At 40.5% G+C, this 21608-nt stretch overlaps 1 protein-coding gene across 1 annotated transcript in view; it reads left to right on the top strand.

Moving 5' to 3' along the window:
- The first annotated feature begins 809 nt into the window (after positions 1 to 809).
- LOC139462168 (myotubularin-related protein 13-like) overlaps positions 810 to 21608 on the top strand; it is a 140565-nt gene continuing 119766 nt past the window's right edge. Inside the window, exon 1 of the mRNA XM_071243703.1 lies at positions 810 to 922. Within this exon, the coding sequence (XP_071099804.1) occupies positions 868 to 922 (55 nt within the window). The 5' untranslated portion in view covers positions 810 to 867. The remainder of the gene's footprint in view (positions 923 to 21608) is intronic.

The raw sequence follows: 21608 nt of genomic DNA, 5'->3' as shown, positions 1-21608 counted from the left end.
ATCCGTTCGACGTGAACGAAAATAATGATCACAATATGTTTGTTAAGTCAGTAAATTACTACTTTAAAGATTTGCATCACCAATTTTATTCCCGAGTAAATTAATACAAATGTGTACATTTAGAGCAACGCGAAATAATTCGCTATTCAGCTCGAACGTACGTCACATCATGTGATCCGCGACGCTGTGCAGTCGACCGTGGTATGTTATTCGGATCAGGTGAGCTGTGGATTCGCCCTGATGCGTGACGTACCACACGCGAACGGCGAGTATTTTGACAGGTGCCTGCTCTCTCTTCCGTGACAGAATTCCTGCGGAAGCACACAAATTTGCCTGTGGCTGCAAATCAACTTACACCACTGATATCGTTCGTTTAAATCAATTAGACTTTAGCATGAGGTGTCTGTTCGTTCACAGGCACTGCACGAATAAGACGCTGAGTTAAAATAGTTTAAAATATTGAATTTAGAAATGAACATATTTAAGTCATATTCATTTCGAGTTTTTGATTTATATAATGAAATTGATTCTGTACATGAACATGTTTATCAATTCTTATAATATAACTATAATAATATTGCGAAAAATACTATATAATAAGTCACATTAAAGTGTTTACGGTTCAATAAAGTTGAAACCTTGGCAGGATTTTAAAGAAATATCTTCGATTTAAACTGAAATCGGATTGTATAACATTATTTCGATACCAGGAATGAGTCGAGTGAAATCAAGAGTTGTTTCCCTTTCACCGAGATATGCCGGAAACGCAAGAAATGCTCAGTGCCGTGCGCCGTCAAGTCGGGAATCAAAATGGCGACGTAAAGATGGGACGAGGTTACTGGATAGCAATATTTGGGAAATAGTGCGATGTCTCGGTTGGCTGACTACTTCGCCATTATTGGATATGATCACGAGAAAGACCGTAAGTACATTTCACTCTCTGTGTGTCCGTTGTGCGTCCCCAGGACCCAAATCGGGGTCAATCGGAAGTGCTACACGGAGGCAGTGAATCTTGCGATGTTGTCTGCTTCCGAGCGCTGACTCACAGGTACCTGCAAAGGTGTCAGATTTGACGCACGTGACGCATTTCTATGCGACATGGAGTATTTTGATTCCGATTGAACAATTTCAGCAAATATTTTGGAGGCACGGGATGCATTTGCGTTAAATATGTCATTAATCGTTGACAGGTGATACGCAGACGAGCATGTTACTTCGTGATATGTACCTAATGTCAGTTTAAGAACTGTTACCATTGACAACATGCCTTTAGAACACATTTCACTGTCTACGATGTACGAGATGCTGTCATGCTTAAGTGTATGTTTCCCTCTGCTCTGCTGTGTTACAACCGCCACACCAAAGATGAAGTATTCACAGGGTCTGTCACAATAGTCCTCAAGGGGATTCCAGAGCAGCTTCAGCCATCAGCCACCTATGCTGTCAGATGAACGTACTCGGGGGGTCAATTGGTTATGGCTGCGTGTCATGATCCCTGGACATAACACAAACCATTTCTTATGCCATCAACCACTGGTCTATTTCAGGCCTTGAAGTTGAGGTTGTTGGTTACGTATGGTTACAGTATTAACATAACATACATTCATTCACCCTGTACTTAGGAAAGCATTTCCATTTATGACCATGATAACATGACATGATTATGAGTTTTTCTTAATGTTTCTTAATTATTATTCTTTTATATCCTTTAGATAATTTTCTAAGTTTGTTTCAGATTCTCACTGTCATGTTACCACAATATGTTTAATATGATTATGACATTGACAAAAATACCACAGATCAATGTGTGACTTTGTAAAGGTCAGAGTCTAAACTACCAAATGCAGTTATTTTTACATACTGTGCACCTGCTATGGGTCGCCTTGCAACCTGAAAAGTATTCATTTCCTGGTTTGTGTCCAGGGTTTGGAGTTTTTAGAAATGCATTAAAACAGGTCTTACTTCCTTTATAGCTAGGTCATTTCCTTATTTTGTGATCACATTTCTACCCATTGGTGTAATTAAGGGATTATCCATGCTATTGCTCTTCATAAATACCCCAATTGATTTACTTCGAACTAAAAATTGGAAACGTGGAGATTTTTAAGACCGAGTGCAAGTGTGGAGGTTTAAACATGGAAAAGTCAAGAAAACTGACATCGATATCATCATCAGTGATAACATAGGAGATAAAAAAGATTCTGAAACTTTTCATGTTAATCAGTAGAGAAATTCTATGAATTTAATTAAATATGGCAAGGAACCATTATTACAGTAATTTACCATAATATGTCTATTCTGACATTCTGTAGACTATCATAAAGGTATTGATTGATTCAATACGAGGAAAAAACATACAACCTGAGTTGGTTCTTTCTATCTTGTGTCAGGTATTGAATGAACATTAGATATTGTCACTTTTATCTAAAATGCTTGAGCAAGCATCTGACGAATGTCAATATTGTTGAATTGAGCATGTCCAAATGCTATTCATTTCCACTTGTTTTCACACATATGATATATGGCATTAATTCCTTTCTGCGATGCTGCATGTGGTGTCTGGGTAATTTGATGAGTTGACATTTAGATATGTTTAGCATGAGCCAAAAGCAGGTGAAGAACTTGTGGCTATGAGAGCTTCATTTCATTCCTAAAGGATCACAATACATGTACGTCAACTGGAGAAAAAACCAAGCAGGTATAGAAGGGAAGGACTGTTGCACTGCAGCTTTATTCATGATGAAGGCAGCCAGAAATTCCTAAGAATGCAAGCAGGGATGAAACTTGAAGCCAAACTTTTCTGTACCAAGCAATCATAATGCCATGGTCGCTATGCCTTAATGCTTGAATTGGTGCAACCTCCAGGGATATCTTTTGCTTTGCATACTCTCAAACCACATCATTGTTTTATTAAGAGTGAGTGATTTGGGTTTAACGCCGCTTTTAACAGTATTCCAGTTATATCACAGCGTGTCAGCTAATATGGGAGGAAAGCCCGAAGTGATGCAGGTCTCAGACGTATACCACAACAGTGAAACCCACGAGCACGGGTAGAAACATAATCAGGGCGAATCTGGATTCGAACCCACAATCATAGGTTTCTGACAAGCCCTGGGGACGCAGCTCAGCACAGCGAATCACGGCGCCTTAGACGACTGGGCCACCCGTGCCCCTGTTTTATTAAGAAGTATTTACAGATCTTGTACCAAAATGGAATCCTTAATATGAGTAAATAGTTATCGGGTTGTATATCATCAGAGTTCATGCATACTGACAAGTTACACTTTGCTATCAGTCATGATACAAAGTCATTTCTTTAACAGATTCCATAATAGTAGTAATTTCAATTTGTAAAAATTAACAAATTACCAGTAATATGACATAAATTAAATCAATACAGAACTGTATTCATGTTCTGCTGGTTTGAAAGGCAACCTATAAATATAGGAATTTTCCAAGCTTACACTCTCACCAGCCCTAAGGCATGTACCGGGTAAGGATATTAGACCTGCCTGCTCTTCGTTAGTAGTCAGAATTCTGTATGTGAATATGTGTTGAAAGTACTCAAGTACTGTTTCTGTGGTGTTTACCCCAGGGCAATGAGGTAACAGTGTGATAGCAACACATGTACACAGAACAGATAAATCTTAATATCTATCAAATTTGACAATAATCCTGCTAGTCCCACTAACTCGACCATGATGCTCTTGGGGCCATTCTCAGCTGACACTCCCCAGAGACGGCCAAGTGTGGGACAGTAGGCTGATAGGCAAGTAATGATTGTCAATTACCGCTACTACTTCTGATGAAATTACCATGGATTGGAAGGTTATTCAGTATACAACAGGGACTTGTTTACATAGTGCTGATGGAAGCCGATCTCACATCACAGCTTAGCAGTACTTCATTGTGGTCAGCATCAATTGTCTTTCATCATGTTCATTGGAGTTTGTGCAGGTCTTTATGCTTTTAATAATATTTTTGTTCCATTATTCATAGAGAAATCAATGAGCTATCAGAACATCTCTCTTCAAATATAATACAAGTGTTCAATTAGTATATTTAAAGAGAGATGTTCCGATATATATATAACAAGGGTATTCAATTAGTATGCCCCACTTGCCCGACCCATGGAAATAAAGTGCCAGGCAAGTGAGAAAATATAATTTAGTTGCCCTCGGGCAAGTTGGAAAATTGGCAATGTTAACTCTGAAACGTAGTAGATGCATTGTGTGTTAAAATAACTGTGTTTGTCAACTGCAGATAAAGTACCGGACTATTCATTTGACAATTCTGCACATCTTCCATGGGCTAATCATGCTAATGCTTCAGTTGATAAAGTTTTATTGTTAAGAATAATTTTTTGTATTGTTCTCTGATTTAGTAGTGCAAGTTGTAAATCACTCTGGGCAAGTAATATATACTTACTGTTGTATTATTCATGAGATTACGTAATAATTTAATCCTGTTTATGTTGTATAGCAGATTCCTACATGTGGGGGTGTTTGGTTAATCAGGATTTGTAGTGAAATGTGTGATATGAAGTGCAACCCTTAGTCTCTTGGAAAGATCTTTTATTTCACCATAAAATAATTTGTAATGAATAATAACTTAGGCTTATACTGGCATCTAAATAATTAATAATTTACTCATCAATATTACTGTGGAAGCATTGTCAGTAATTTGTAGTAATTTTAGAAATGATCAATTGTTGGTGGATGGAAGTGGCCTCCAACTGATGAAGTAGGTAACTGCATCAAATAGAACTGCCATATGTCATGTTTAATCAATTGCTGTGGTGGTGGTTTCAAGTGAAAATCAAACATCCTCCTCTTGAAATAACTCAATTTCACACCAGCCACTCAGTGTACCCAGATTACTGAAGAATGTGTTGATACCGGTCATGGCCTACCACTCCATACCCTATTGTAGTGAGTGCCTAATAGTACTGTGAGATTGACTTAGGCAGTACACCTGCAGCACTCAACTAGCACTGTGTGTTGTGTTACAGTCCAGTACTGTATCTGGCTGGGTGTTGACAGCCTACAGGTCACATGCCTATAAACAGGTGTTAGCTAGCCTTGTGGCTGTATGCATGGCCGCCCTCTAAGTAGAAAACATTTTGGTGACCAAATGCAACATCTTTAATCTGTGATTGGCGGCCTAAATCTATCTCCTACTCACCACTTGGCTACCTAAAAGTCAACGTAACTGGTGACAATATCTGTTTCAGATGTCTGTTGGCTTCTAGAAACTTTGGTTTGATTCTTAAAATATACGTTAGGAGCTGCTTGGCTCCCTAACAAACAGACAAAGAACTTAGCGGGCTGCATGGTCCTGAATTTATATCCTTTCCTTGTTTGGAACATTTATGATTACTGTATGTTTGTCTCTTTTTATTTGGTGTCACGGCCAAGGAAATACGCTCTAGTTTGTCATGGTCAAGGAAATACGCTCTAGTTTGTCACTGCCAAGGAAATACTCTCTAGTTTGTCACAGCCAAGGAAATACTCTCTAGTTTGTCACGGCCAAGGAAATACCCTCTAGTTTGTCACGGCCAAGGAAATACTCTCTAGTTTGTCACGGCCAAGGAAATACTCTCTAGTTTGTCACGGCCAAGGAAATACACTCTAGTTTGTCACTGCCAAGGAAATACTCTCTAGTTAGTCACTGCCAAGGAAATACTCTCTAGTTTGTCACGGCCAAGGAAATACTCTCTAGTTTGTCACGGCCAAGGAAATACCCTCTAGTTTGTCACGGCCAAGGAAATACTCTCTAGTTTGTCACGGCCAAGGAAATACCCTCTAGTTTGTCACTGTCAAGGAAATACGCTCTAGTTTGTCACGGCCAAGGAAATACTCTCTAGTTTGTCACTGCCAAGGAAATACTCTCTAGTTTGTCATGGCCAAGGAAATACTCTCTAGTTTGTCACTGCCAAGGAAATACTCTCTAGTTTGTCACGGCCAAGGAAATACTCTCTAGTTTGTCACTGCCAAGGAAATACTCTCTAGTTTGTCACTGCCAAGGAAATACACTCTAGTTTGTCACTGCCAAGGAAATACGCTCTAGTTTGTCACTGCCAAGGAAATACACTCTAGTTTAACACGGCCAAGGAAATACACTATAGTTTGTCACTGCCAAGGAAATACTCTCTAGTTTGTCACGGCCAAGGAAATACCCTCTAGTTTGTCACTGCCAAGGAAATACACTCTAGTTTAACACAGCCAAGGAAATACTCTCTAGTTTGTCACGGCCAAGGAAATACTCTCTAGTTTGTCACGGCCAAGGAAATACACTCTAGTTTAACACAGCCAAGGAAATACTCTCTAGTTTGTCACTGCCAAGGAAATACACTCTAGTTTAACACTGCCAAGGAAATACCCTCTAGTTTGTCACGGCCAAGGAAATACGCTCTAGTTTGTCACGGCCAAGGAAATTCACTTTTGTTTGTCATAGTCAGGGAAATACGCACTAGTTTGTGATTTGTCTGTTTCGATACTGAAACCTCAAGTTTGAAATACTACTTGTTTTATATTTGTTGGCAGATGTGTGTTCACAGTTGAAGTCTGGCTTAATGTAATGTGTGTCAATATGTCCAGTCAGAAGTTGAAAGAATGATGAAAATGTACTAATGCCATTTTTTTTCTGTAGAAAAATCCAAGGCCATGTTTGTAACCTCACACAGGCCAAAGGACTAGAAGTAACTACAGCCCTGCATGTCTTATAAGTGACAGCAAGCTTGCATTCATTCAGTAATGTATTATTAGGATAGTTATGTTTAGTGTAATGAAATAGGGTTAGCTTGTGATGAATGACACTAATGACCATTGATAGATGGTTTCTGTCGGCAGACTGTCCAGTCTAGCATGCTGACCAAACAACCTGCACACCTTCCTGTCACTCACCCGTCCCTGGCTCCTGTGATAGTAACCCTAGCTGTCAGGTAGCTTCCCTCCCACAACAGGACTTGGTGGCATGGTGTTAGACTAACGCTTAGTCTCTGATAAACATAATTTGGATAGCGACAAGAAACTACATTTAAATTAAAAAAGAGCCCCAGTGAGACCTGTGTAAAGTCTAGGCTTACTTCATTGAGCCATTATAAGTATTACAGTAAGACGTGGGCGGAGGAGGAAATAACATGGTTCAGGGACTGTGTGACACACTGGCAAGTTGTCTCTCCCCCCAGCTTACTCAGTCACCCCTCTCTGAACACAGGCTGTCTAGTATATGTCTCTCTTAGTAGTCTTACAGATCCCAGATCCCAGAACATAGGATTCACCCCCATTCCACCCTCAACCCATTCTCAGCTCCCACAGCCTATATCCATCCCCATATTGCTGAATGCAGCATTAAACAACAAACAAACAAACAAATCTAGGATGCAAAAAAAAGTCCCCTGGACAGTCCAATTCATGCAAATGGGAAAGTAATTATTTTGTTCAAAATTGGGACTATATTTGTATTTCTTATATTTACTATTTTCCTAGTTACAGTTAGACTTAGAGGTATTACCACTGACTGCATTCAGTGTTGTAATTTAAGACAAAGCATTAAGACTTCTTCTTCTACATTGGTCCTGTTATCAGTAAAGTACAAATCATGTCAACATAGCCATAACTTTAGTTATTCTAGCTTAAGCATGGGGTGGGATTAGTCAGGGGTTAAAGCATTCGATCGTCATGCCAAAGTCCCAGGATCAATTCCCTGCATGGGTACAATGTGTGAAGCCCATTTCTGGTGTCCCCTGCTGAGATTCCGCGAATCCTGCTAAAAGCGGAGTAAAACCATACACTCACTCACTCACTCACTCACTCACTCTCATGAATTTTTACTGACATTTGCTGCAGACCTGGGTCAAGTATCACCTGGAATAGCAGCTCGTAGTTAAATCCCCTATGTGTCGTCCCCCCATTAACACTATGCACCAAGATGTCACACGTACATCCGTCTGCTAAATACCTCTGCCTCTGCCTCTTCTGTGACAAACAAATCAATTATTGATGCTACCTGGGAGAGACTACAGACACTGGTCTGGGTAGTGCCTTCCGTCATGGACTGTGCATCTGCAGTGTGACTGCGTACATGGCTACATGTACTTCATCGGATAGCATGGATTTTGATCACCGCCCTGTCATAACCCCAGTGCCTCGGATGTAGAGCAAGAGGGAGGGTGTATAGTGTATGCTCAACTTGTGTGTTAGCGTTAACCCTAGTCCTGCACCATGACCGTGGAATATATTTATTTTATGAAAAAATAATAATCTAGAAATGCATACAAAAGCAAGTTTAGCCAGCTCAAGCAAGCTCTGTTCCACAGAATGAGCATAGGGAATTTTTTTTATTTTTCGAGTCATGAAGGATATTGTGTAATATAAGATTTCAGAGACTAAATGTTAGTCTACGTTAACCCACACTGCCTCCTTTGTCTCATGGGTAGAGCATCTGTCTGGAGAGCGGAAGGTCGGTGGTTCTATAACCTGTGTCATTCTAAAAGACATTAAAGATTGTACTTGTTGTTACCCTGCCTGGTGCTCAGCTTAAAGTGGATGACACAAGGACTGGTCAGCTCCGTATACTGTGTCTGAGTGGGGTATCCTTGTTAAACTGTGGCATGGTATCTCAGTGGGCAAGTGCTATAAAACGGGACTAGTACAAGCAGACAGACAGACACTCACATGCATGAACGTGGCTATATAAGTGCAACAGTCTTGTACATTTATCCCCATTTCATCTCACCTACATGGACATAGGATCTACTGTTACCTGAATGTTGAGAACAGATTTGGGGAGGTCCCAAGGGTTGGGGTCTTATTTAGACAAATGACTTTCGTACCTTTTGAGGATTTTATCATTCTTCCAAATTTGAAACATTCATATATGACATATATGAAAATAAATTGATTGGGCGTCCTGAAGGGTCATCCCTGAATACCAAGAACTTAACCTGATATCTTTAAGAATCCAAATGATGACAACATAGGAAAACAACGTCTAGTAATAGCCAGTTACTAGTAGCTTCAGGATACTACGGGATACCATTTATATTACAGGCTTTTGTGAAATTCTATCTCTGGTCCATGTGCATTTTGGCTAGGTAGTTTACTCTAAAGACCGCTAATATGTTAATATAAGAATCATGATGTCAAATGACAGTGCCCCTTTTCATGTTTCATGACTGAGGCCTGGATGCAGTTAAATGTGAACATGATGTCAGGTATGCAGTGTACTCTGAATCATATGGAATGAACAGGACACGTATATGCCAGATCACTTCCTAGATGCTTTCACTCAGACCCTGAAAGATTTGCATATTCAAAATTGGCATTTTTCCTCATCAGTACCCAAAAAACTATCAAGTTATCCCATCTTTTAAGAGAACACAGAATTTGTGAGTTTAACACTGTAGAAAGTGAGAACCATTTCTTACTACTTTGTCCGTTGTATGCTGAACTCAGAAAACAGTTCATTGATAAATATTATATCCGTTATCCACGTTTACAGAAATTTGTTACATTAATGTCAAGTAAGAATGTAGTAATAATGAAAGAAACTGTCAATGTACATATTGCATGCTATGAAGCTGAGAAGTTCCGCAACATGTGTTATGTTATAAATGTATATACACCGATTACTGTGTAACATGTACTATAGGCCTTAGTCCTGCACGATGACTGTGGAATTTAAATTTTTTATGTATTTTTTTTACTAAAACCCTGGGCAAATCTAGATCAAACCAGCAAAGTCTAGTTTGCTCGATTCCACGTATGAAAACAGCAGAAGAGGAAAGGTTCTTTCAAAGACGTTTTTTTAAATATTTTAAAGACATGTTTTCATTGACTAAGTGTTAGTCAATATAGGCCTATGGCCTCTCAGTATTATTAATAAACACATATGTTGAATCAGGGGTTAAATACATAATTCCTGTCAGATTGTCCACGAAGGAAGTGATATCACATTGCAATGATATTAACTACTGTTTTAATCGATCAACAGGATCCAGCCTGTGTCGTGGTGTGCACAGCGAGTGTGTCATTGGATGTGTTTACTGTCATTACTGTAACATTTACATATTTTGTGCAGCTGTTGAAACTCTTGTTACTGCTTCTGTGGTCTTGTTTTTCTTTTTACGGGGAGAGACGCAGTCATTTGATCTTCCATAGTGAACATATTGACACAGTTTCTGGCCAACAAATGTGGCATATGAGCATAGGGGATTTCATGAATATTTCTGACATTTTCCGAATAAGTACCTGAAGCAAGTCCTGAACATAATGAACATACTATCTGAGTATTTACTGTCAACAAAGATCAAATTCGGCTATAATTTGTTCCACCCTACAAGTTTTAGCCTGGAGGTCCATATCACATGTTTAACCCCTCAGTTTTGAGGGTATCCTGGGACATCAGCCAGTAACTAGTGTATGTAAACTGTGATACATCAGAGGAGTCTGTTGTTGATTTCGCTTGTAAATATCCTTCTGTTTTTTATGGTTGTTTTCATAACATTCCAAAGGTTATGAAAATAGTTCTAATATGAGCCTGTAGCTAGATGCAATCGAAGAGAGATGTTTTCACTTGGGTTTATCCTGAAATTCGTTTGATTACTAGTTCTAGGTGTTTAGAATGGATATTCATCAAGACTAGTGGTTGGCGTATGGTTCTTGTGCCAAGAAGTTTTGTGTCGCATAACATGATACTCAGTTTGTGTCAGAGACAACATACGAGATACAGTGTGAGCATGACCTCCTTGTCGATCAGTAATAATTACTAGCAGCGTTCATAGCTGGTAAAACATGGCTGGTAGTTTCACGTTGCTACGGTCCTAAAGGCTGTTCCTTAGTCAATAACAGATTATTCCAGGCATTCATCAAGCAATGAATCCACTAAACAAAACTCTATCTGATTGTTTCTAGTGTGATGGTGGTCAATGGCTACTAATCTGCATAGCCAACGATTTGCCTGTACTTCAGTAGAAGTCAATGGTTCCTTCCTTCTCAGAACCAGCCAGTTCATTCATTCTTTTAATGGGACGATGGGTAGCCTAGTGGTTTATGCGTTCGCTCGTCATGCCAAAGACCCGGGTTCGATTCCCCACAGTGTGTGAAGCCCATTTCTGGTGTCCCCTGCCATGATATTGCTGGAATATTGCTAAAAGCGTAGTAAAACCCAACTCACTCACTCGTTCTTTTGACACTTTTTGAAACCAAATGCTGCCAAAGGTATTTTCATTCTTCAGTGGTCGAAGTATGGTCAGTTTTCTGTATTCTTTATTTGACTGTGACCCCAACAGTCCCATCATTCTTCAAACAAAGGCAAACTGGTTTAATCATTTTGCAAAATGAGACCAGTTTGTTCATTCTTCAAACCAAGACCAGTTGAAGTACTTGATGAATGATCCCATCAAGTGGTTTCCACTGGTCTGAGACTGTAATTCTCTCTTCTCTATACCGAGATCAGAGGTATGCTTCTCCTTAGTTGTAGTGTAGCTGTCCTGACCTCCACCTCCACTAGTTAGCAATGTCTGTCTTGACCTCCACCTCCATGAGTTAGAAGTTGCTGTCCTGACCTCCACCTCCACTAGTTAGCAATGTCTGTCTTGACCTCCACCTCCATGAGTTAGAAGTTGCTGTCCTGACCTCCACCTCCACTAGTTAGCAATGTCTGTCTTGACCTCAACCTCCACAAGTTGGCAATGTCTGTCTTGACCTCAACCTCCACAAGTTAGCAATTTCTGTCTTGACCTCAACCTCCACTAGTTAGCAATTTCTGTCTTGACCTCAACCTGCACAAGTTAGCAATTTCTGTCTTGACGTCAACAAGTTAGCAATTTCTGTCTTGACGTCAACAAGTTAGCAATTTCTGTCTTGACCTCAACCTCCACAAGTTAGCAATTTCTGTCTTGACCTCAACCTCCATGAGTTAGAAGTTGCTGTCCTGACCTCAACGTCCACTAGTTAGAAGTTGCTGTCCTGACCTCAACCTCCACTAGTTAGCAATTTCTGTCTTGACCTCAACCTCCATGAGTTAGAAGTTGCTGTCCTGACCTCAACGTCCACTGGTTAGAAGTTGCTGTCCTGACCTCAACCTCCACTAGTTAGCAATTGCTGTCCTGACCTCAACCTCCACTAGTTAGAAGTTGCTGTCCTGACCTCAACCTCCACTAGTTAGCAGTTGCTGTCCTGACCTCAACCTCCACAAGTTAGCACTTGCTGTCCTGACCTCAACGTCCACTAGTTAGCAGTTGCTGTCCTGACCTCAACCTCCACAAGTTAGCAATTGCTGTCTTGACCTCAACCTCCATTAGTTAGAAGTTGCTGTCCTGACCTCAACCTCCACTAGTTAGAAGTTGCTGTCCTGACCTCAACCTCCACTAGTTAGCAGTTGCTGTCCTGACCTCAAACTCCACTAGTTAGAAGTTGCTGTCCTGACCTCAACGTCCACTAGTTAGCAGTTGCTGTCTTGACCTCAACCTCCACAAGTTAGCAATTGCTGTCCTGACCTCAACCTCCACAAGTTAGCAATTGCTGTCCTGACCTCAACGTCCACTAGTTAGCAGTTGCTGTCCTGACCTCAACCTCCACTAGTTAGCAATTGCTGTCCTGACCTCAACCTCCACTAGTTAGCAGTTGCTGACCTGACCTCAACCTCCACTAGTTAGCAGTTGCTGACCTGACCTCAACCTCTACTAGTTAGCAGTGTTTTGAGGTGCTGTCCTGCCCTCAACTTCTGCTAGTTCTTGCTGTCTGTAAGGCAGAAGTGTTATGAGGTGCTGTCAGTTCTTAATTAACTCCCAAGTTGTGGTTGGTATGTGGGTCCAGTAATGTGATCTGCTCTGCAGGAATGTACCAGACACTGCTCCCTGGCTTCACAGCCACACACATAATCAGCAGTGTTTATCTCAAGATGTTCCTCTGATATTATCTCTTCAGCTACCCCCTGCAACCCCCTGCCATCATCCAGCCTCTACTCCCAAAACACACACCCTACACACCCAGTACCTCCTACATGAAACACCCCAACCACCCACAGATACCCCCTGCTATTCCCACAGCCACGGTACCCCCACAGCCAACTCCATTCGCCATTCTCCTGCAACCAACAGGTACCACCAGCCACTCCCCCAAACCACAAGCTACCACACCTACGCCCTTGACACCCCCAGCTCCCCACCAACCGGGCTTGACACCCCCATCTACCCCACCAACCCCCAGCTCCCCACAAGCCCCCAGCTACCCAACAAGCCCCAGCTACCCAACAAGCCCCTTGACACCCCCAGCTACCACACCAACACATGCCTCTGTGATCTGATCTAGTCCAGGCTTTCCCTGTACTGGCCCTATCAGCAGGTGCTTCGGTCCCTCCCTTCAACATGGTGGGTTGTTGCATCAGCAAGTGCTGTAACTGTATCTATTTGACTCTGGTTGAAGGAATTGCACATGTGTCCTCTGAGCTTAAGCCACCTCAAATTCAGCATGTAGTCACTGGAGTTTTTATCATCAACTGTATGGAACTGGCAGCACTATTTACGAGGTTTGATGAGCAGTGATAAAGAAATATCAATTTATGATTTCTCGCTGTATGCAGTCTAACCACCAGTACTCCATTAAGCACTATTCTAGTCAGGTTTCCTCTGGTCTAGTACCATTAGCTTATCCTCTTTTAGTCCACATAGTAAGTTGGTTGGTTGTTGTTCCACATTCAGCAATATTCCAGCTATATGACGGTGGTCTGTAAATAATCGAGTCTGGACCAGACAATCCAGTGAATGATATCATGAGCATCGATCTATGCAATTGGGATACGATGGCATGCATCAACCAAGGCAGCAAGCCTGTTGCTGAAGACCTATTCTACCCTAGATCTTCACGGGTACCACATAGTAAGACAAAAATCCACTGAAAACCAATACAAGTTGGGACTAGGACTCTCCAAAGTATTTGACACAGACTATATGTCATGTACCATAGACAAACAGACCAACTCTGTTCTTCCTAATAGGCATTGTGCTACATTTATGGAGTGGGCATATTTCTTATTTTCTAAAACCTTGGTTAAGTTGGCTGACAGTATGTGCAAAAAAGTTTGCAGTCCACTCATCCAAACCGGTCAGGACTGTGGACCAGATGTTTCGTACATTTAGGTAAGTTTTGTGGCTAGATCAGTCCTTTTGCATAGATCGATGCTTCACAGTAAAGCAAGTTTCAGTAATTCTTACAACAAGTAATGAACTTGTCGTGTCCTTTCGGAAGTAATTGTTATTGTATTACTTTCTTCTATTGTGACTTTTGCTATTGTAACAGACTCCCCATCTGTCACTATTTTTGCTCTGGATGTCAGTAGAAATTGCAAATGAAATACTTCCTCAAGTTCACTAACAACTAGACATACAAAGTAACTGCCTTGTTTTATATGAAAACTGAAAGTAAAAGATTGAATACAAGCTTGTAAAGGCAACTGATCATGCCTTTTATGAATTGGCATCAAACATTTAGAAAATCAATCTTGTGACCTACTATGACAGCTGTTCCTCATCAGTGCTGTATCGTGATGGCCTACATAACAACACACGGGTACATACTGAAAACAAGGTTGATTGATAGTGCACAGTTAAGTTTCAGGACATGAATCACCAGAGTCAGTTCTCCAGGTCACCTTGACCTGAAGACGAGATATGTGTCAGTGTGTATTGATCCACTGAAACTCCTTTGACATTTGGTAGATATCAACATTGAGAAGACATTTCTTTTGGAAAAATGAGCCAGATAAGACATTACAGTGTAGATCAAATGTGGAGATTTGAGCTGCTTGTCTGTGAAATAAACCAAATGGTTGATACAGCCAATTAACCATTGATGACTCCAGCATTGATTGGAATCAGGGAGCTGTGGGTCTGTTGGTTATCTAGCCAGACCAGCTGGTGGAGGTTAATGTCGACAGTTGAAGCCTGCCCAGGTTTAGTGGAGACTGAACTTGAAGGTCTCCTTATACTTTGGTTTACAAAGCATGTAAATATGATGATCTGTCTGAACACATGATTTGAGTTGTAGTTTGTTAGATAAGATATGTACATGTTTAATTTAAACATTTGTCAGTTATTTTGTGTCCGTCAAATTCTAGCCTTTTTTGAAAGAGTACAAAGAAGGTCCAATAAGTTCATACAGCACATACAATGAAGTGAGGTGCTGGGGTCCTTGAAGCTGTCATAGTATTTGATTGTAAGCACCCCTTCTGTCTTCAGTTTTTAACACAGACCCCAATTGAGATATCCCCATACAGATAACAAGGACCCCTTGTTTCACATGCTTAGTTTTTAACTACTGCAAAAGCCTTTGAAATTCACGCTAGTCTGATAACCTGAGACTTCTGTATTGTGCTGAAGACAAGTAAAAATCCATTGATGGTAACACATTTGACGGCTATAATTCGGAACTGGTTCTTCATACAAAATGGAACTAAATAAAATTGAAAGTTGTAAACATTTTTATATCGTCCAAGCAGAACTAGCTACAAATTTCTGACCACTAGTGTAATGAGATCTTGTAAAAAGAAATCAAATTTTTATTGCTTTGCAATATCATCACAAACTAACCAAAAATAGCTATACTAAACTTCTCCTATGTGTCAAAGGCGGGGAAAACATGAACATTTCAACAATGTGCAGAATTAAACGTGTGAAATTAACCTGAGTGAGTGAGTGAGTTGGGTTTAATGCCGCTTTTAACAGTATTCCAGTTATATCACAGCGTGTCAGTTTAATGTGTGAGGAAAGCCCGAAGTGATGCAGGTCTCAGACGTTCACCACTTTAACCCACGAGCACGGGTATGGTGCTGACAAACCCAGAAACATAATCGGGGCGAACCGGGATTCGCACCCACAATCATAGGTTTCTGGCATGCCCAAGGGACGCAACTCTGCACAGCGAATCGCGGCGCCTTAGACGACTGTGCCACCCGTGCCCCCGAAATTAACCTGAATCGTTATGAGCCCCAAGTGATAACATAGAAGGACACTCCATGAAATGCCTCTACTGGCCCCCAGGATACCTGGACAAATGCCTGTGGCTAGAAATGCCTGTGGTTAGAAATGCCTGTTGCTAGAAATGCCTGTGGTTAGAAATGCCTGTTGCTATCCCTGTTGGAGGAACCTGTTATCTGTTGGCAAAATGTATCGGTATGTATCGCTGTGCAGCCACTGCGTATTGCAATAATTGCCAGACAGTTTCAGCTGGTGATTCCCTTCCTTTGTGATGCTGCACTTGATAGCTTGGATAGGTCTTTTAGCTATAAATGTTCACTTGCATGCAAGTGCAGTGAGCATGCCACCTTCGTCGCTGTTGGTGGTGATTGATGCTGCGGCAGTGAAGGTATTAATGCTATTATTAACTTGGTCTGACATGATTGTATGGTGCAGTACTCGCAGATGATGGGGTATGTCACTCTGGTCTGTCTTTGCTCATAGAGAGAGCCAGGTTGGGGCAGATGTACTTCATCAATGGTAAATGGATAAGATAAGATAATGGTTGTGACCTTTTTTCTAAAAGTGGAGTCATTCAAGGATGCAAGATATTGAACCAGGTGTACTTCTATACAGGCATGCTGCTGAACGAGGCTGGTCAAAAAGTTCTAAGCCTGACTAACTTTCAACTATGGGCCATTACAAAGTGAACTAGTCAATGAAGTACATTGTTTGACTAGTTCATTGCAAGTGTATTTCGTCTGTTGAGGCCGTTTGTATATTAGTGACAGACAGTTGAATGTGATAGGGGTCGAAAAGGACACAGATATGGAAAAGATCGAGTACCGAGCAGTCATCAAGTTTTTGACTTTAGAGACTTTAGTGAAAAGTACTCCCCAAGTAATTCAAGACCGCATGTCACAAGTTTATGGGGATAAATGCCCTAGCTATTCCACTGTACGTTGGGTAGCTATGGATAAGGCTGGGAGAACAAGCCTTGATGATGACCCTAGTGTTTGACGTCTACTAAGAGGTTAGTAACAGGTGATGAAAGTCTACCACTATGATCCCGAGTCAAACATCAATCCATGGGATGGCACCATTCCATTTCTCCGGCACCAAAGAAATTCAAGGCTTCAAGATCAGTGAAGAATTTAGTTATGGCCACTGTATTCTTGGATGCAAAGGGTGTGATCCTTGTTGATTATTTAGAAAGTCAAAAGATGATTACCAGTGCCTGCTATGCTGATTTGCTTCATTGCCTGAGAGATTCTATCAAAGAAAAGCGGTGAGGAATGCTGACTGCTGGAGTTGTACCTACTTCATGACAATGGCTCTTCTCACACCTCCCGATTTGGAAAGGCTGCTGTGCGACAATGTGGGATCGTAGAGCTTCCTCACTCTCCATACTCCCCAGACCTGGCACCAAGTGATTTCTACCTGTTTCCTAAACTGAAGGAACACCCTCGTGGAAAGCGCAATCCATACAACGATGGCCTCAAAGCTGCCATTAATTGGTATTTCAGGGTAGCTTCAGATAACTTCTTATCAACTGGAATTGAAAAGCTTCACTATCAATATGAGAAGTGTATTGAAACGCAGGGAGATTATGTTGAAAAACAAATGAAAAACACTTTCCCAATTGTTGGTTTTGTTTGTTAGGCTTAGAACCTTTTGACCAGCCCTCGTACCTTTCTGGAGGTTTCCTATAAAATAATGTATTTATATGGGCTGTTTTAGGGTAATTTCTACCTCTGTATTCTATAAGATATTGTAAAATTAACACTGTTGACAAGAAATAAAATATTCAATTATTAGCTTGTCAGTACTCGGCACTTGCTCAAATAGTAATGACAGATAATCTATTAGAAATGAGACATTTAATCTGTTCAGTAACAAGTTATGGAGGCAGAATATACAGCAAAATTAAGAACGCCGAGTCCATTAGCTAGGGGTGGTAGGCTCTAGTTTTGGCACATCCTAGTCTACTAGCCCTTGTTGTCTCTGTCAGCATGGTCAGGTGTCTTCAGTCCTCACATATAGAATCTATCAGCTGGGTTAACTAGAGCGAGGAGAGTTTACTAGACTCCGCTTCAGACCAATCGCTTTAGTGACAATTCACATATCATTTTCTGCCTGATGGCTTGTTGAGAAAAGATTCAGCAGTGTAGGATAAAGTGTAGAAACAATGCTTGGCTACATTACTGGTCCTTCTAAGCCTTATGATGTCCTCTGTCCTGTGTCAGGGGCGGCTTGTGGGGCTGTATGCTAGCCTTAGTAGTGGTCAAAGTGTTTGTTCATGACACTGAAAGCCCAGTGATTTCCCAAATGGGTACAATGTGCGATTGTTACTGTGGTCACAAAATTTCTTATGCAGACAAGCACCTGTTATCCTTGTGGGTAAAGCGTCTGAAAACTAGTAGTTGCCATGGTGACAATGAAACATTAATAAGAGTTTGAACCCAGAAAGTGTTTTAATGGAGATGACTTTCTTAACCGTGTTTGTTGTCAGGGTTTGGAAATTATCTTATTGTCACTAGGCTGTACTGAAGATCTGCTACAAAGTAATATTGGTGACCACTAGAAAATGTCACTAGTCCTTCCTGAATTTTACTTGTCTTGGACTAGCAGACATGCAGCAGTATGTTAGATTGGACCCCTGGTTATGGTGAATGGCAAGTCACACAGCCCCAGAATCTCGGATGTTGGTGTACTGCTACAAAGCGATGAGTGCAGTGCAGTGCACTGGAATCTCCCCAAACTCCCACACTGATGTTGTATTATCAGGGTACAACCACACTATCTGTAGCCACATCTAGTGCTCATGAGAGACCAAGTTGCTCAGTAGCAAAGCTGCATTGCTTCAGGTGTTTCAGGTATTGTGGTGGGAATTTGTGTGCCTCCCAGACGATGCCAGGAAAACAGTTCACTTCTGTAATTAGGTTCTGTTTTGACAAAGAAGTAACGGTCTGTGAAATGTCAACAGCTTCCATGATGGACAATCTGAAACTCTACCCTTAATTTTCTAACACAGCTTAAATGATCTCAAAATCTTAAAGTTTTAACATTTGGACTATGGCAACTACCCTTTGAAATCCTTCCGCGTTATAAACACTGCTATTACGGTAAAATAGACGTACAATTAGTCTCTGCTTTGAACTCAAGTTGAGTAAAGAGCCCCCAGTTAGACCAAGAGGATTGGCTACATTTGCTAAAATACAACCTTGTTCCATTATTGATATGGAAAGTTCATGACAGGGTCACATCCACACTAATCCACTTCCAATTGGGAAAAAAGGCCTTCCAGCGTTTTAGGATATTTATTAGATAGATTTACTTGTAAAGGGGATAAGACATTGGGTAGTCAGCATAATCAATGTGTCGAGGTCTGTATACTATATTATGTGGCCTAGCACATGTGGGAAGCATGTACTTGATCATTGCCATACTCCGGACTTGATTCTGTCTCCCACCTTGTTTATCCCCAGCTCTGATTCAATCCCCGTCTCCTCTGTCTGTTATCATACCAGAATAGACTCATTTGCTCAATTGTAGCAAAAATTGTGATGCAGCATGGATATAATTTGCTAGAGATGGTGGTAGGTGGAGTTGAGTAGTTTGTGATGAGACTGTCTTCATGTACATGGTGTATGGCATCAGGTCAACTATTGATCAGTTGGCAGACATGAAATAATGGGCATTTCACGATGTGTTTATATAGAAAATTGTCAAGATGTTAGCTCAAGATTTTGTTTCTACTTTATCAATATAGTTCTTTCTACCTTTAGGCAGTCGGTGGGGTAACGAACTGTTCATTGTTACCCAAGTCACGAGCAATATTCTATGCGTTTCTATCTAATCGCATATATTGCCAAAATAATATTTTCATTTAGTACATGTCACAGCTAGGGAAGCACTTTGATTTGTGTCCTGACATTTTCAATTTTGGCCAGCAGTGATAATTAGAGGTAATAAATCTTTGATTTGATTATGGATTTTGCAAATGTCCCAGTTATCTTACCAGTGATAGAGATCTTGCAAAGGATATAATTTGTAATACTGACACAACTGGTCATGTGTCGTGCAGTGCATAATAGGATTAAAAATATGTTTGCCTTGTTGTTCAATTTGTGGCTTAAGGTAACAAAACGTTAAATAAAATGAGTATGTAAATATCAAGAAACAGTCTATTTTATTTTCTTACATTTCTTGAATCTTTTTGAAGTGTTGCTGGTTTGCGATCGTCAAAAAGTGATATCAACTTTTGGCAGCTGAGACAACTGGTTTGTGGTTGATATTATGAGCCACAATCCATGATTTATCCCTTTTAGTAGCGACCATTTTGGTAACCAAATGCGACTTAAATCTATACATTGTTACCACATGTATGTGACAGGTCTACGTAATGATGGCAGCAGTATGGCAGCAATGGCATCGGTCGTGTTTAAAATGCGCTCGCATCTTTCCGTAACGTACAATACCCAGGCGGCATGACACGAGTCAGGAATACAGAAATGATAATCGTTTCAAAAAGCATATTTCAATATTAATATGAATATATCTAAATAAGATGAAAGTTATTGTTTGTGGCGAGAGTAAAATACTATAGTGGAATTACAAATCTTTGTGCTCATTGTATTGAGCAATGAATAGCCCGACCAAAAATATGAAGTCAGTTCTTGGTCGAAGTGTTCATTGTTTATAACAGTGATCATTGAGGCAGGAAGATTCGTAATTCCACTGACTTCCAATGTTAGTATTTTCTATATGTGTGTGCTTTAATCATGCAACACCATAATTAGTGTAAATGCAAATATGGATGCCAACATGGCAAGTCACAACAAACAACACAAACGTGGGCGGGGCTGTGCTTTCAATGACAAGTTCAGTCGTGCGAGTTACATTATAACACTATAGCTGTTGATAAAATATTTATGTATATGCAACTTTAAGGTACATTATCAATATCAAAAATAGAATTCATTAACACCATAATGTTATCAACAACTTGTGTTGCAAATAAGGTATACTTACTTGTCCTCCGATTTCTTGGAATTAGCTTCATGCAAAAAAATTTCCCTGGGCATAAATCTAATTGATCTAATTTGAAGATGACTTCTTCCGGTCATCATGAAATGTTTTCTTTAAAGGGTATATCTATATGGGTATTGAAATCTGTCTCAAAGATCATATTGACATCATTTTTTTTACAATGTTAGCCAAGGTAAATCTTTCCATTCGAACCATGCCATTTCTAAAAAATAATTTATCTTGATCATAGTGAAAATGTACACCACCGTGCCATAAGTTGCGGGACTTAAGACGTCGTAAGTTTGGCAAGAGACCATCGCATTTGGTTCAGCATGTCTAAGTATCGACCCTTGAAAAGGTATGATGCAAAATTTTGACCACAGATTGATGACATCATTACGTATTGCGTGCCAAATGCTTTGTTGTCGTCTGCTCCGTTTCTCAACTGACTTTATGATGGAGAAGTAATTTATTTTATGGAGAAAGAAGTTATCGTAGACCTGCATTTGAATGGTAAGTCCTGCCGAGAAATAAGTCAACTGCTAGATCTACTCAAGGGCATAGTGCATGGTGTGATTCATCGCTATAGCAAGAGAAAAAGTTTGGAAAATCAGCCATG

The sequence above is a fragment of the Haliotis cracherodii genome, unplaced genomic scaffold (genome assembly GCF_022045235.1).
Source record: "Haliotis cracherodii isolate W230 unplaced genomic scaffold, xgHalCrac1.p SCAF_15, whole genome shotgun sequence".
Lineage (NCBI taxonomy): Eukaryota > Metazoa > Mollusca > Gastropoda > Lepetellida > Haliotidae > Haliotis > Haliotis cracherodii.
Note: the sequence above shows the minus strand (reverse complement) of the source record. Positions and strands in the feature narration are given on the sequence as shown.